We start from the raw sequence: 13,616 nt of genomic DNA on the forward strand, positions 1-13,616 counted from the left end.
TCCTTTGTCTTGGGGGTGGGGGGAAGGCACCCTGGGCATTGTGGGGTGGTGCTTCTGCCAGCACTCCCAGCCCCCTTGTTATAACAACCTCAAATGTCTCCAGACACTGCCAGCGTCCCCTGGGGAAGGGAGAAGAAGGAACAAAATAGCCCCCTAGGTGAGAACCACTTGGAGGGATCTTCCAGGTCCCTCCGGATCTGATGGTCTGACTGTGGGATCTAACCCCGGGTGAGAAGGGTGAAGAATGCAGGAGGCAGGGAGTTGGAGAGCTCCCTCTACCCTGTGAGGCAGGACCTGGGGCAGGACAGCCACTATGCTGGCACGAAGCCTCTCTAACTGGTAACACCCTCATTGCAGCAGCCGTCCCCAAGAAGGCGGCTCTCGAGGATGCCAAGGCAGTGGCTGAAGCTGCAGCGACACTGGAGTGCGGCCAAGGCCCTTCCCTGGAGCTAAGCCCCCAGCTGGAGGAGAAGACCTTGGAAATCTTGCTGGGCTCTCAACATTCAAGGGAACCAGAGAAGGGACCAAATGCAGAGAAGGTGGTGGAGGACACCCAGGAGGCTGGCTGGAGGGAGCCGAGCGCTCGGCCGGAGAGCCCCAGAGCCAGGGCTGAAGCCGTGTTTCTCCACGAGATGGTAAGGGGAATGCTGTGCCTGCTCCAGCCAGGTAGAGTTCTTTTCTTCCCAAGGGCTCCTGGTGTAACGTAAAAATTTTGTTTTTTAAATTGTTTTGAAGAATTTCTGCCCCAAATAATTGAAGAGACAAGCTTTGAGTCTGGCCTGGGATTTCTTGGCAGTGGACTTGATGGAGGTTCTGCAGTGATGGGAAGGAGCCATCCAGGCCAGATTCCCTAGGACAGACACATCTCAGTACTTCTGACCTGAGGTCACCATAAACATGTCCTTGGGATGTAAGGACTTCCCTCCCAGAAACAGGACCCAACCTGATGCCATATCCCAGTCCCAAATACAGTGATCACACATGGGGGCTGGCTCTCTTCTTCCAGGCATGCTTGATGGGCAGCTGTCCTTGCTAGTTTCTAAAACTCTAGATATTTCCAGGCTCCATTCTGTCCCTTTGCAGATTCTGGAAAAGCTAGAGATGATTGATTGCAGAACTGATTGAATTTTGCCTGCTTTTTTTTTTTTTTTTTAAAGAGATTGAATTTCCCAAGAAGGTTTTGATGAATGTCCTTAGAGAAAGTGTGGAAAGATCTCCCAGGGACCCCTAGGAAAAAGCCTTGAATTTGGGAGGCAGCTCTGTGGCCAGAGGAGTATGCCACATAGCAAAAAGGAAACTCACTGTCTTTTAAACTTGTTTCCAGGGAATTGCTTTCCTGGATGCACAAAGCTCCAGGTGCTGCGAGTTAGGGCAGAGCTGGGGTGCCACTGGTGGCCCCAGGTGGGCTGAGCCAGGGTTCCTATGAGATGTTTTTCCATTTGTTGAAGGAGAAGGGTGCAGAGGTTCTCATGAGGAGGGCCCAAGTATGAATGGTGTTGCTTTGACAAGTCAGATGGAAGATAAAGTTAGTGCTGGCAGAAGTGCCAAGATGGAGTCAAAGGAACAAGTAAAGACATCAGTTAATTCATTTGTTTATTTGTTTAAGATTTTATTTGTTTGTTTGAGAAGTAGAGTTACAGACAGTGAGAAGAGAGACAGAGAGAAAGGCCTTTCATCGGTTGGTTCACTCCCAAAATGGCCGCAATGGCCGGAGTTGCACCAATCCAAAGCCAGGAGCTTCTTCTGGGTCTCCCATGTGGGTAGAGGGGCCCAAGGACTTGGGCCATCTTCTGCTTTCCCAGGCCATCTGAGAGCTGGAATGGAAGGGGAGCAGCTGGTACTAGAACCAGCACCCATATGGGACGCTGGCACGCCAGACAGAGTATTCACCTACTGCGCCACAGCGCCAGCCCCTAATTGGTTTATTTTTAAAAGATTTATTTATTTGAAAGGCAAAGCAATAAAGAGAGGGAGAGAGAGACTGAGAATTTCCATCTGCTGGTTTACTCCCCAAATGTCTGCAACAGCCCAATCTGGGCCAGGCTGAATTAACTCCATCCTGGTCTCCTGCATGAGTGGCAGGGGCGCAGCACTTGTGCCATCTCCTGCTGCCTTCTCAGGCACATGAGCAGGAAGCTGGAGCTGAGGCGGAGTAGCAGGGACCTGAGCTAGCACTCAGCTTTGGGATGCTGGCGTTGGAAGTGGTGCTTGACCTGCAGTGTCACAACACAGGCCTCCCTTCACTCGTTTGGGAACACTTATTTTAAAAATGTATTCTGTGAAGCCAGCGCTGTGGCGCCGTGGGTTAACGCCTTGGCCTGAAGCACGGGCATCCCATATGGGTACCAGTTCGAGTCCAGGCTGCTCTACTTGCAATCCAGCTCTCTGCTATGGCCCAAGTCCTTGGGCCCCTGTACTCATGTGGGAGATGCGGAAGAGACTCTGGCTCCTGGCTTCAGATCGACACAACTCCGGCCGTTGTGGTCAATTGAGGAGTGAACCAGCGGATGGAAGGCCTCTCTCTCTCTCTCTCTCTCTCTCTCTCTGCCTCTCCTCTCTATGTGTAACTCTGACTTTCAAATAAATAAATAAATCTTTTTTAAAAATGTATTCTGTGAACCTGCTTTGTGTGAGGCAGTATGCCAAGCATTGGGGTCACTGTGGGGAGCAGTCCGTCACCGTCCCTGCCTTCTGGAAGTGGACAGCCTGGTAGGGAAAGGCCAATGGAGGAGTAATTCCTAGGGTGACATGGAAGCATGCAGTGCTGTGTGAGAAAACAGCAGGAGGACCTAACCTAGTCAGAGGGAGGAGGCGTTTGCATCAAGGCTCAGGGAAGGCTTCTCTGAAGAATAGATATTTAGATGGAGATCTTAACTAGAAGAAACAAGCAGGAGTAGCACAGGAAAGGAGAGACCTCAGGCAGAAAGAATATGATGTACCATTAGTGTGAGGTGGGAAAGACTGGAACATTCGATGGGAGCAAGGCTGGGGTAGCTGGGCTGAAGAACGTGAGGTTCAGAGGGAAGCAGGAGCCACTTCAACCGGAACTGCGTGGAAGAGGACTAACTAACCAAGGGTACTGGAACAACATGTGATGTGTTTGGGATTTTACCTTTAAAGGATAAGGCTCTTCTGTGAGGGGAGGGCAGGAGCCAGGGCAAGGGTGCGTTAGGAGGAGGCTAGCACGTGGTGAAGCACGTGGAAGATGGGGCCATGTGAATAGAAGTGGAAGGACTCCAGGGCTGTTTAGGACGGGGCTTGGCGAAGGACTGGGCGTGGTGTGAGGAAGACACAGGAGGCAGAGACGTCACGTGCATTTATGGCCTGAGCACAGAGGAGCGCTGCAGTCCTCTTCCTGAGACGGAGGAGAGCAGAGGGCGGGGCAGTTTAGGTGTTCATGTAGGCATCTACATTTATCAGTTCCTTGATTAGTGTCTGTGCTGAGAGTCAACCATGAGTACAAGGTGGGGCCGGCTTTGTGGTGCAGCCGGTTAAGCCACCTCCCGCGACGCCCAGTCCCATCCCGGAGCGCTGGTCCAAGAGACTGCTGCTCCCACCTGAGGTCCAGCTTCTCGCTAATGCACCTAGGAAGGCAGCAGATGGCCCACATGGGAGACCTGGGTGCATGGAGTTTCAGGCTCCTGGCTTTAGCCAGGGCTGGATGAGGCCATCTGGGGAGTGAACCAGTGGAAGGTCTCTTTCTGTCTCTCCCTCTCTCCCTGTAACTCTGCCTTTCACATCAAATACATAAATCTTTTTTTAAAAGAATGAGTAAGGGGCCAGTGTGATGGTACAGCAGGATATAGCCACTGCCTATAACACCAGTGTCCCATATAACACCAGTAACACCCTGTAACACCAGTGACGGTTCAAGTCCCGGCTGCTCCACTTCCAATCCAGCTCCCTGCTAATGTGCCTGAGAAAGCAACAGAGGATAGCCCAAGTACTTGGGCCCCTTCACCCATGTGGGAGACCCCAAAGAAGCTCCTGGCTCCTGGTTTCAGCCTGGCCCAGCTCTGGCTGTTGTAGCCATTTGGGAAGTGAACCAGCAGATGGAAGATTCTCTCCCTGTCTCCACCTCTCTCTCTCTGTAACTCTGCCTTTCAAATAAATAAAAACAAATCCTTAAAAAAATTATAAAAAAAGAATGAGTAAAAGGCTGTCCCTTCCTCCGAAGGAGGGCACAGCATAGTAGAGAAAATAGAAATGCACACAAATAAATGCAGTTAGATTACTTTTGACCACATAGTCCTGAGGGTTGTCTAAAGTAACTCAATAGAAAGCCAAGAATCCATTACAACTCAACAGACCTTTTGTTGAGCTCACAGTGTACCAGGCACCCTTGGGCCTTGAGGAATCAAAGCTGTGTAAACACAGTCCCGGACCTCAAGGGGCTCACAGTCCACTGCCAATAAGAGGGCCTACATTTATATATAAATTCAGCATGAAGTAACACGTGACTAGAGCCAGGTGGGAAGACACGGGACATGAGCAGCAGAGCAGTCTTCTCGGAAACTGGCACCCCCACAGGATGGAGGCGCTCCCCTGAACTGCTGCTCCTTGGGACAGAGTTAGACCTTTGAGACAAGAAATGAGAGGAACAGCCGGGCCTCCCTCCATGCCTTTTCTGTCTGCAGCTTTGGCCTTTGTGGAGAGAAGGGGAGGAGCCGAGAAGGACTTGAAGGGAAACACAGGCAGCAAGCAGGAGGTTAGGAGGAGGCTGTTCAACAACCCCAGGAAAGAACACGTGTCTCACTTTCAGTGCCTCCTTGTGGGTGGGAGGACCACCAGGCTTTGTATCTGCCTTTATTTCAGTGTGTATTCAAAAAGTTTTTCCACGCGGAACATGTATGTCTTTGGTAATAAGAAAGCAAACTACATTTGTTTATTTGGAAAGCCAGTGTCAGATAAGAGTTAACATTTTCGTTCTCCTGAGAGAATCTGATTTTTGGGAGCCTTCTGGTAAACCTGAGGTTAAATGAGGCCAGGGTTTCTGTTTGTTTTATAAGGCATAGAACACAGGCATTAAGCACTTATGCTCCAGTGTAGATGGGACTTGGATCTCAATCCTACTCTGCTGCTATACATGTTAGCAAGATTGTTTTTTTTGTTTGTTTTGTTTTTTTGTTTCTTTTTTTTTTTTTTTTTTTTTTTTTTGGCAGGCAGAGTGGATAGTGAGAGAGAGAGACAGAGAGAAAGGTCTTCCTTTGCCGTTGGTTCACCCTCCAATGGCCGCCGCGGCCAGCGCGCTGTGGCCGGCGCACCGCGCTGATCCGATGGCAGGAGCCAGGTACTTCTCCTGGTCTCCCATGGGGTGCAGGGCCCAAGCACCTGGGCCATCCTCCACTGCACTCCCTGGCCACAGCAGAGAGCTGGCCTGGAAGAGGGGCAACCGAGACAGAATCCGGCGCCCTGACCGGGACTAGAACCCGGTGTGCCGGCGCCGCAAGGCAGAGGATTAGCCTAGTGAGCCGCGGCGCCGGCCTGTTAGCAAGATTGTTTAATCTATTTGCACTTAGGCCTCTCCAGCTATAAAAATGGGAGTAATTACAGTAGTATTTTCTTCCGAGGGCGTTGGGAAAATTAAACATGAAGATAGTATTTGATGGCATATGCTAAGCCCTAGACATCCACGATTATCATTGATGTTGGGTCTTTCACTGGCCCAGGTCGTGCAGGCTGGCAGTGTCCCGGTCCCCTCACTCCCTCTTGTCAACAGGGAGGGATGTTACTGCCCTAAATCCTTGGTGCTAAGGCAGTCACTCTGCTGATGTTTCTCAGGATGAAGACGATCTCGCCCACGCCCTGATCTGGCCCGAGATTCAACAGGAGCTGAAAATCATTGAATCGGAGGAGGAGCTCTCCTCGTTGCCAGCCCCTGCTCTGAGGATCAGCCCAACGCAGCCAAGTTTTGAATCAAAGGCAGGCCCTTTTGCTTCCTTGGAACCTCCTCGGGGGTTGTCTTGTGGGCCCACTTCTGATCCAGCCTCTGCCCCTCCTGAGGAGTGGACAAGGGACCCACGCAGTGAGAGCACACAGGGGGCTTCCACGGCAGCCAGTGGGGAGACGCCAGAGCCTACCAGTGGCCTCCAGAGATCCAAACCAGAACAAGGCGTGCGTCTAGATCCCGCCAGGCTAGCTCCTCTGGAAATAATGACATTTGAGATGGCGCCTCCACAAGCAAAGGCGGAGGTGAGAGGCCCAGGGAACCTGTCCCCTCCACTCCCACCTGCTCCTCCCCCTCCGACTCCTCTGGAGGAGGCACCCGGAGGCCTGCTGGCAAAGGATGGCCCCGAGAGAGAAGCCTCGTCCAGGGATCTGGGGACAAAGCCCTCTCGAGGTCAGCTGGAGTGCAAAGACAGCCCTGGGCTCCCTCGCCTCTGCCAAGCACGTGAGGCTGCTCCAAGACAAAGCGAACAGCAACATTCAAAGGATGCTGCTGCCGCCGCCGAGGGAACGGGCTCTGCTTTGCCAAGCCCGACAAAGGAGGCTGAGATGGCCACCCAAGGGGAAGGCGACGGAGCCCACTCCCTGCAGGAGCCTTCGGACTGTGATGAAGATGACACCATGTCCGATTCTGCGCAGCATGGCCTGGAGATGGTGGAGCCCTGGGAGGAGCCCCAGTGGGTGACAAGTCCCCTTCACTCTCCCACCCTGAAGGATGTGCAGGAGGCGCAGGTGCAGGGCCCCCAGGGCCCCCGGCTGGAGAAGAGGCTTTCCCACAGGCCCAGCCTTCGCCAGAGCCATTCCCTAGACAGCAAGAGCACGGGGAAGAGCCAGTGGACTCCCAAGGTTCCCTCTTCCAGTAGTTGTGCCAATCTGGAGACACAGAGGAATTCTGACCCTCTGCAGCCCCTGGCACCCAGGAGTGAGATTTTGCGGTGGGATGAGAAAGCCCTAAAGTCCTTCAGAGAGTTTTCTAGCCAGAAAGGGACAGAGGCTGTTCCCAGTCAAAAGGGACCAGGAGGTGGTAGTGTTCAACCTGCACTGGCAGCAGCCGGCCCCGCCAGCCTAGCAGAGGGCCAGGAGCTGCGAACACAGGTGGAGCCCAGTGACGCTCAGACTAAGCAGGGCGGTGGTTCTAGGCCAGAGAGCAGCAAGGAGAGCTCCCCCAGCGGGCAGGACAGCAGCCCGCCTGCAGAACACTCCCCAAAGTTACAGCTGAAGAGCCCCGAGTGTGGACCCCCGAAAGGGAAAAATAGGCCTTCTTCCCTCAACTTGGACTCCGCCCTTCCCATAGCTGACCTCTTCCGGCTTGAGAATGCCGCCTCCTTCAGTTCACCGGGGATGCAGCTCTTGGAGCGGGGAGAGCCAAAGGCCGTGTGGATGGCCTCACCTCACTGTAAAGCAGACCCCTGGAAGATTTCTTCCCAGGACCCCCAGGACCTCAACCTTGTCGCCCATGCCCTGACAGGTCGCCGTAACTCAGCTCCTGTGAGTGTGTCAGCCGTGAGAACCTCCTTCATGGTCAAAATGTGCCAGGCCAGGGCAGTCCCAGTCATCCCACCCAAGATTCAGTACACACAGATCCCACAGCCGCTGCCCTCCCAGAGCTCCGGAGAGGGTGCGGCTCAGCCTCTGGAGAAGAGCCGAGAGGAACCCAGCTCCCCCCGTGGCCTGTCTCACAACCCTGCCAAAGGTGAACCCCCCTCCTCCCTGGAAAGCCCGAAGGAAGAGAAACCAAAGCAGGATCTGGGCGCTGTCAAGTCCACACCCGCAGACGCCAGTGTGTCTTGCATATGCGAGGGACCCACGCTTTCGCCAGACCCAGGCGTGCCTAACCTGCTCTCCACCCACGATGCCACAGTGCAATGCAGGAAGCGCACATCAGAGACTGAGCCATCTGGGGACAACCTTCTTTCATCAAAAATAGAGCGACCCTCTGGCAGTTCTAAGCCTTTCCACAGGTCAAGGCCAGGAAGACCTCAGAGCCTAATCCTATTCAGCCCACCTTTCCCCATTATGGACCACCTGCCCCCGGCATCCGCAGTGACAGATTCCAAAGTCCTGCTGTCCCCCATCCGGAGTCCTACCCAGACAGTCTCCCCTGGCCTTCTTTGTGGGGAGTTGGCAGAAAACACGTGGGTGACACCAGAAGGGGTTACACTTAGGAATAAAATGACCATCCCTAAGAATGGCCAGAGACTGGAGACCTCAACCAGCTGTTTTTACCAGCCGCAGCGGAGATCCGTGATCCTGGACGGAAGAAGTAGCAGGCAGATAGAATGACATCAGTTCACCTGCTGGTTTGTGGACACAAATCATCAATCACCTGGAAGCCAACCTGCCTTTTCTAGGTGCAGGTTATCCAAGTTTGGGGATTATTTTGTGCTCTGGCTTCTCTTTTTTTTTTTTTTTTTTCTTCCTTTAGACCATTTATTAAGTAGTCCATTTTCCACAAAAGTGGTCAAGGAAAGGACCAAGAGATGAAATGTAGCTAAGTCTGTATGAGCAAATGGGAAAGGTTAGGAGAGGGAAGAAGATGGAATGCTTGCTCCCCTATTGCCATTGTGTATTACTGTTGAGAGCTGGCTGTCTTAATGTCCTTTGAGAGACAGAAAAATCCTGTCTGTGTCAGCTACTGAGGTTTGAAGGCCTTTAATGCTGTTTAAATCATGTATACTTGTACCATCCCAAACAGAAGCAGATTTGGAGATGCAAACAAAGGCGCGTCTAGATGCCCCCATGGGTGAAATTACCCATCATGCTCTTTCCTTGAAATCCCTTCAGTCCTGTCCAGGATGACTCCATCCATCAGCACAAAACATCGGAATCTATCCTCAAGTGTCAACTCAAGACAGGAACAATCCAAGATGACCTTCTGGCTCTAGCTTATTAATTTGGGACTCCAACCGCCACTGTACAGAACTCTGATTTGTAAACCCACTGCTGGGCAGAGTGGAAGCTGAGCTGAGGATTACCTGGGTGAGGTGCATCTGCAGTGGGGTGTGCAGTAGCGAAGTGAGAGCATCTGCTTTCTTTAGATCAGAGTCCAAGAACAGGATGTCACAGGACAAAGCCTCACACAGATGCAGAACTGAAGTTGGAGTTGAAATTGGTGGGGCATTAGCAGAAAACGTTTCTGGCTCAGCTTCACTTTTCTTCCACCCAAGGCTGGGCCCAGCTTGCCAGGAGAGAATGAGGGGAGGAGCCCTGGCACAGTGGCTGTCACTGCCACTCCGTGAGAGCTGCCCTTCTCAAGAATGTATTTCATGTTAGCCAGTGGGTCCCTTCCTTGCTCTCTCTCCCTCCATTGCTCAAGAGCAGATTTGAGGCATCCCTCTCTCCTCCGTGACTCATCTTCTCTCCCCACCCACCCCAGGCATTCAAACCTGCCCCTCTCCTGTTTGTACTCTCAGAAAAACAGTAAGCCAATTTCATTGTCTTGCAGTTATTTGGAACTTTCAATGGTTCTTCCCTTTCTAGCTGGAGAGATGAAGAACTAATACATCTGCTGGTAGATTTCAGTGCTCCCACTGAAGACTTCACGAGGTACCCCTTCTCAAGTTCAAGTTCAGTTGAATTCTATCCAGAGGCCCAATCATTGCAGAGAGTTCTCTTAGGGCTAGCAGTACCCCTGGGCAAACCTCACAGCCAATACTGGTGGGGCTGGGCTGAACTTTCCTCCTTCAATGAGAAATTGGAAACTGATGTCCTGCATCAGATACAGATTGCCTCCTGTCTTCCTACTAAGCATATAGCCAGTTCTGAAATCTTGTTCTATACCTTTTAAGCCAGTTTCTGTGACAAGGGTAACTGGCCAGTCAGCTGATGCTTTCTGCCTTCAGATAGAGAACTGTGTGAGCAAGAGGAGCTGTTAATAGGTCTCTGGTCAGTGGTTTTGCATTCTCATTGGGTAAGCAAGACATTGGACCAACAGCCAATGAGATGTCAATCCCTAAGGAAAGTCCTAGAACACAGCATTTTCCCAAGGCAAGCAAGGCGAAGAAATGTAGTGGTGACAGACGAGAAAGGCCATGCTCCACAGATTCGAGAAGTACATTCCTGCCTTATCAGAAAATGTGCAGATAAACTTTATGTTGGTCTCAGTGCTCTTGCTCTCGAGGTGTCTATACTCTGATAAGGACCATGTCCCAGCTAGAATGTGAGAGGGAAAGACTGCACTTTGCTTCACTATCAGAACTCTGAGCCAAATAATGAGATATTTAAGCTAGTTTATAATTATTTTAAATTTTTGTTTATAACACTTATAGAATATATTTTTATCTGGGGATAGACTGAGAAGCCACCATTTACAGGTCAACAGGTGGTTATAATTCTAAGGGTAGAAGCACCCATTAGGTTTATAAAATGGCTGCCATGTTCCTTGAGACTGACACCTTTCATTTACAGCCTCACCTTCAGGAGTGTAGGGCTGCGGATGACACGAGGAGACACACCAACACCTTCTGGAGCTATCCCCTACTCTGGACTTTCCTAGCTGGTCAGGTCCAGAAAGCCTTGGAAGCTGACTCAGCAGTGTCTTGGCGGCTGTCATTCCTTTTACTGTCTTCCAGAGGGTCAGTGTCACAAACCTATTTATAAACTTCCTATGGGCGGGGCTAGTCTGGCGCTGATAAAATTCCATTCCATCATAAAAAAAACTCCTATCTCCCCCACCCCAAGTGTTTCCCAAGATACCTTGGAATTACCAATTTGGTCACCATTTTGAGACTGACCCTCCGGAGAATGGCTGGATGGAATCAGAGGGCCTGCTTCCACCCATGGAAGGACCAGAACAGGTGCTGCCAATTCCAAGGTCTACCTAAGGTTCTAGAAGGGGCTGCAGAATCCAACTTCCAACTATCAGTCCTCAAAATAGGGGGGCTGGATTTAAATGTTGAATCTGAAGTGAAATGCGTACATATACCGGTGTTTTCCTCTAGTGTTAATGGCTGCTTAAGAAGATAGTATCCTATATTTATTAGCAAAACAACCCTCTTGGGTCAATTTTTTTTTTTCCTTGAAAGTGGACCAGATAGAGGGTATTCGGTCTTTACTCTCCGCTTCACTTGGAATAGAAGCAAACCCTATTAACATACTGTAAGCCTAATATAAGTCCTAAAAACTAAAAATATACTGCAAGTTAGAATTCTAGATTTGGGGGACATTCAAAACATAAACATCATCATCCTCAAATATTTATTAAGAGCTTAGTAACAATGCATTGGGTACCTTGGTACTTATTCCTCAGTCCTTGACTAGTCCAGTAAAAAGGAGAGGGATGGTAATAAATGGGAGAGCCCATAACCAAGAGAGAACAAGCTTTAGAATTGTTAACAAACCAAGGCAGAGGGGAAAAACAGCAAGTAACATCTTTTAATAGGATTGCTAATGGTATGCAAGCGACTACTGACTTTAATCCATTTAAACACAAGTGGAAATCTAAGAGAGGGGACCAGTGAGACACTCAGGTGTTGAGATCTAAAGAATTAGAGAGCCACAATGAAGCTAGAGTAAGTAGTTCTGAGATTTTGTGTGGCCCAAGTGGATTTTGCAGTGAAGTCCTGTTGGATCTTTGCCAATGAGCCAGGTAGGATTGGCATTCCATACTACTTGAGAGGGGATTCAAGAGACTTCTGTTATCACAAAACGTGTTCATTCCTGTTGATGACGAAGTCATAGGTCCAATAAACTATTTACTTCATGGATGAGGTTTAGCATATAATAATTACATTTCACTGAAACTGGGTGGCAGAATCATTTGTGCAGGGTCCTGTGTGACGGACTGGGGAACCTGATTCCTTTGTCTGGAATCAGAGTAGAAGTTTAAGGTCGATCTAATTCTCACCAGGATTGATTAGAGTCACATTCTACCAAAGTGGGCCCTATCTGCTGACATGAATATTGGAGTAAAATGTTGCCAGGAGTATGATTTTAGACACTTCCAACAGGAAGATCAGCTCAAAGTATGGCATGACAAAGAACGCATCTTCCTTTACCAACACCTTCCCTAGCAAAATAAGGCCACAAGAGGGCGCAAACACCTTCCCAAGCACGGAGAGAAGGGGGAGATCGGTGCCAGTCCAGATAGGGCAAAATTGGGGGCCACACACATGGATGGGTACAGAGTAGGTCGTTAGTAACCTGGAGGTGCATGAGAAATGCAAGAATTCTCTAAGAGAGTGAAGGAAAAGTCCACAGCCATGTGTTTTGCGGATGAGTAACAATGCTTTGCAATAAGTTAATGCCATAATATTTTCAGGCTTATAATTCTGCCAAGTAAAGCACTTTTCAAAGGAGTCTGTTAGAAAGCCACATGATTTCAGCTGTTTTTTTTTTTTTTTTTTGAGCTCTACATGTTTCCAAAGATGTAATCAAAATGTTTTTTCTATTGATTATAAAAGTATAAATAAATATTAAGCCTATCCATAGAGACATTTAAATGTAATTAAAAGATTGTTATGCTTTAAAAATGTACTCTAATAAATGATGTAAAATGCAGTGCTTATGCTGGACCTCTGAGCTAGAGGAGGACATGTCCTATCAGGAAAGTAGATTTTATGCTTCAGACTCATCGTTCTAGTTCTGTTTGATGTCATTTTTGTGTTGCTGTTGTTGTTACTTCGTTTGGTCTCACAGCAAAATCTGCTTTAGTAAACTTGTTATTTTACATATTAATAATTGTCATATGTTTGCAATTTCACCCTTACTATTGCACTCACACAGGGTGCCAAAGCTGCCCAGTACATATATATATATATGAAAAATGAAAAGCAAAAGGCTCATTACTTCTCAGCACTCCATGGCTTAGGGAGTCACGAGGGGCCACGCTCAGAGATGTGAACTCAGCTTTCCTACTATTTGAACCAGTGAGGGGGACTGTTTTATTTTGGTGATCATGTCAATGATGCTCCGGGGGAGGAAAAACAAACTGTGTTAGTCGGGAACATATGATCATACAGAGGGGGAGGCCGTGGGAAGACCTGTATGAGCCAGGTTCCCACTCAAGTGATCCTTGCAGTACAAAACACCCTTGCTAAGGAGACAGCAATGCTAGCATGTTAGTCTATTTAAAACCTTACACTCACCACTCAGCCATGCGCCCATCTTCCTTCAGTAGTGCCCCGAAGGCCTTTTTTCTCCTACACTCCCAGATTGTCATATGCCTGTTTGTCTCCCAACTCCCCTGACCCTGCCCCCCATAACACACATATACCATTCATTCCCCTGACTCCCAGCCTTTCCTAGTTTCTTTGGAGGCATTCTATCTTTATCACACCCCCTTGAACACACACACACCTTGGTCTCTTCACTGTCCTTGTCATTTCCTGGACTTGAACACAACTCCTGGAAGGACACTCTTTTTTTGCAGAAGGCTGCACTCTCCCACGACACACAGACTTTCAACAGAGTCGGAAAACATTCTTCTCACTTCTACACGATTGCTTCTTTCCATTTCATATACAATCATTACTGAAATTTATGGATCCAGCAATTTCACTTCTACCGTTCTTTGTGGTCATGATGTAGTCAATGTCTCAAATTTCCTAGTGTTTGGTACCAAACTTCCTGTTTCCTTCTCCTTTGTATCCCACCATCATCCCAGATGGCTTCAATGTTCTGGAGGAAAACCAACACCTTGCCATAATTGCTCACAGTTTTTTGCTTCTACT

General features: G+C 49.3%; 1 protein-coding gene across 2 annotated transcripts in view; it reads left to right on the forward strand.

The window, feature by feature from the left end:
• Nucleotides 1–12,621, forward strand: part of ARHGAP31 (Rho GTPase activating protein 31) — a 128,888-nt gene extending 116,267 nt beyond the window's left edge. The window contains exons 11-12 of one of the 2 annotated variants that reach the window (XM_051819004.2): nucleotides 358–635; nucleotides 5,782–12,621. In XM_051819004.2, coding sequence (XP_051674964.2) covers nucleotides 358–635; nucleotides 5,782–8,229 — 2,726 coding nt within the window. In that variant the 3' untranslated portion in view covers nucleotides 8,230–12,621. The remainder of the gene's footprint in view (nucleotides 1–357; nucleotides 636–5,781) is intronic. The other variant, XM_051819005.2, reaches the window with a different exon arrangement.
• The last annotated feature ends 995 nt before the right edge of the window (nucleotides 12,622–13,616 follow it).

Source organism: Oryctolagus cuniculus, chromosome 4 (assembly GCF_964237555.1).
Source record: "Oryctolagus cuniculus chromosome 4, mOryCun1.1, whole genome shotgun sequence".
NCBI classification, from domain to species: Eukaryota; Metazoa; Chordata; class Mammalia; order Lagomorpha; family Leporidae; genus Oryctolagus; species Oryctolagus cuniculus.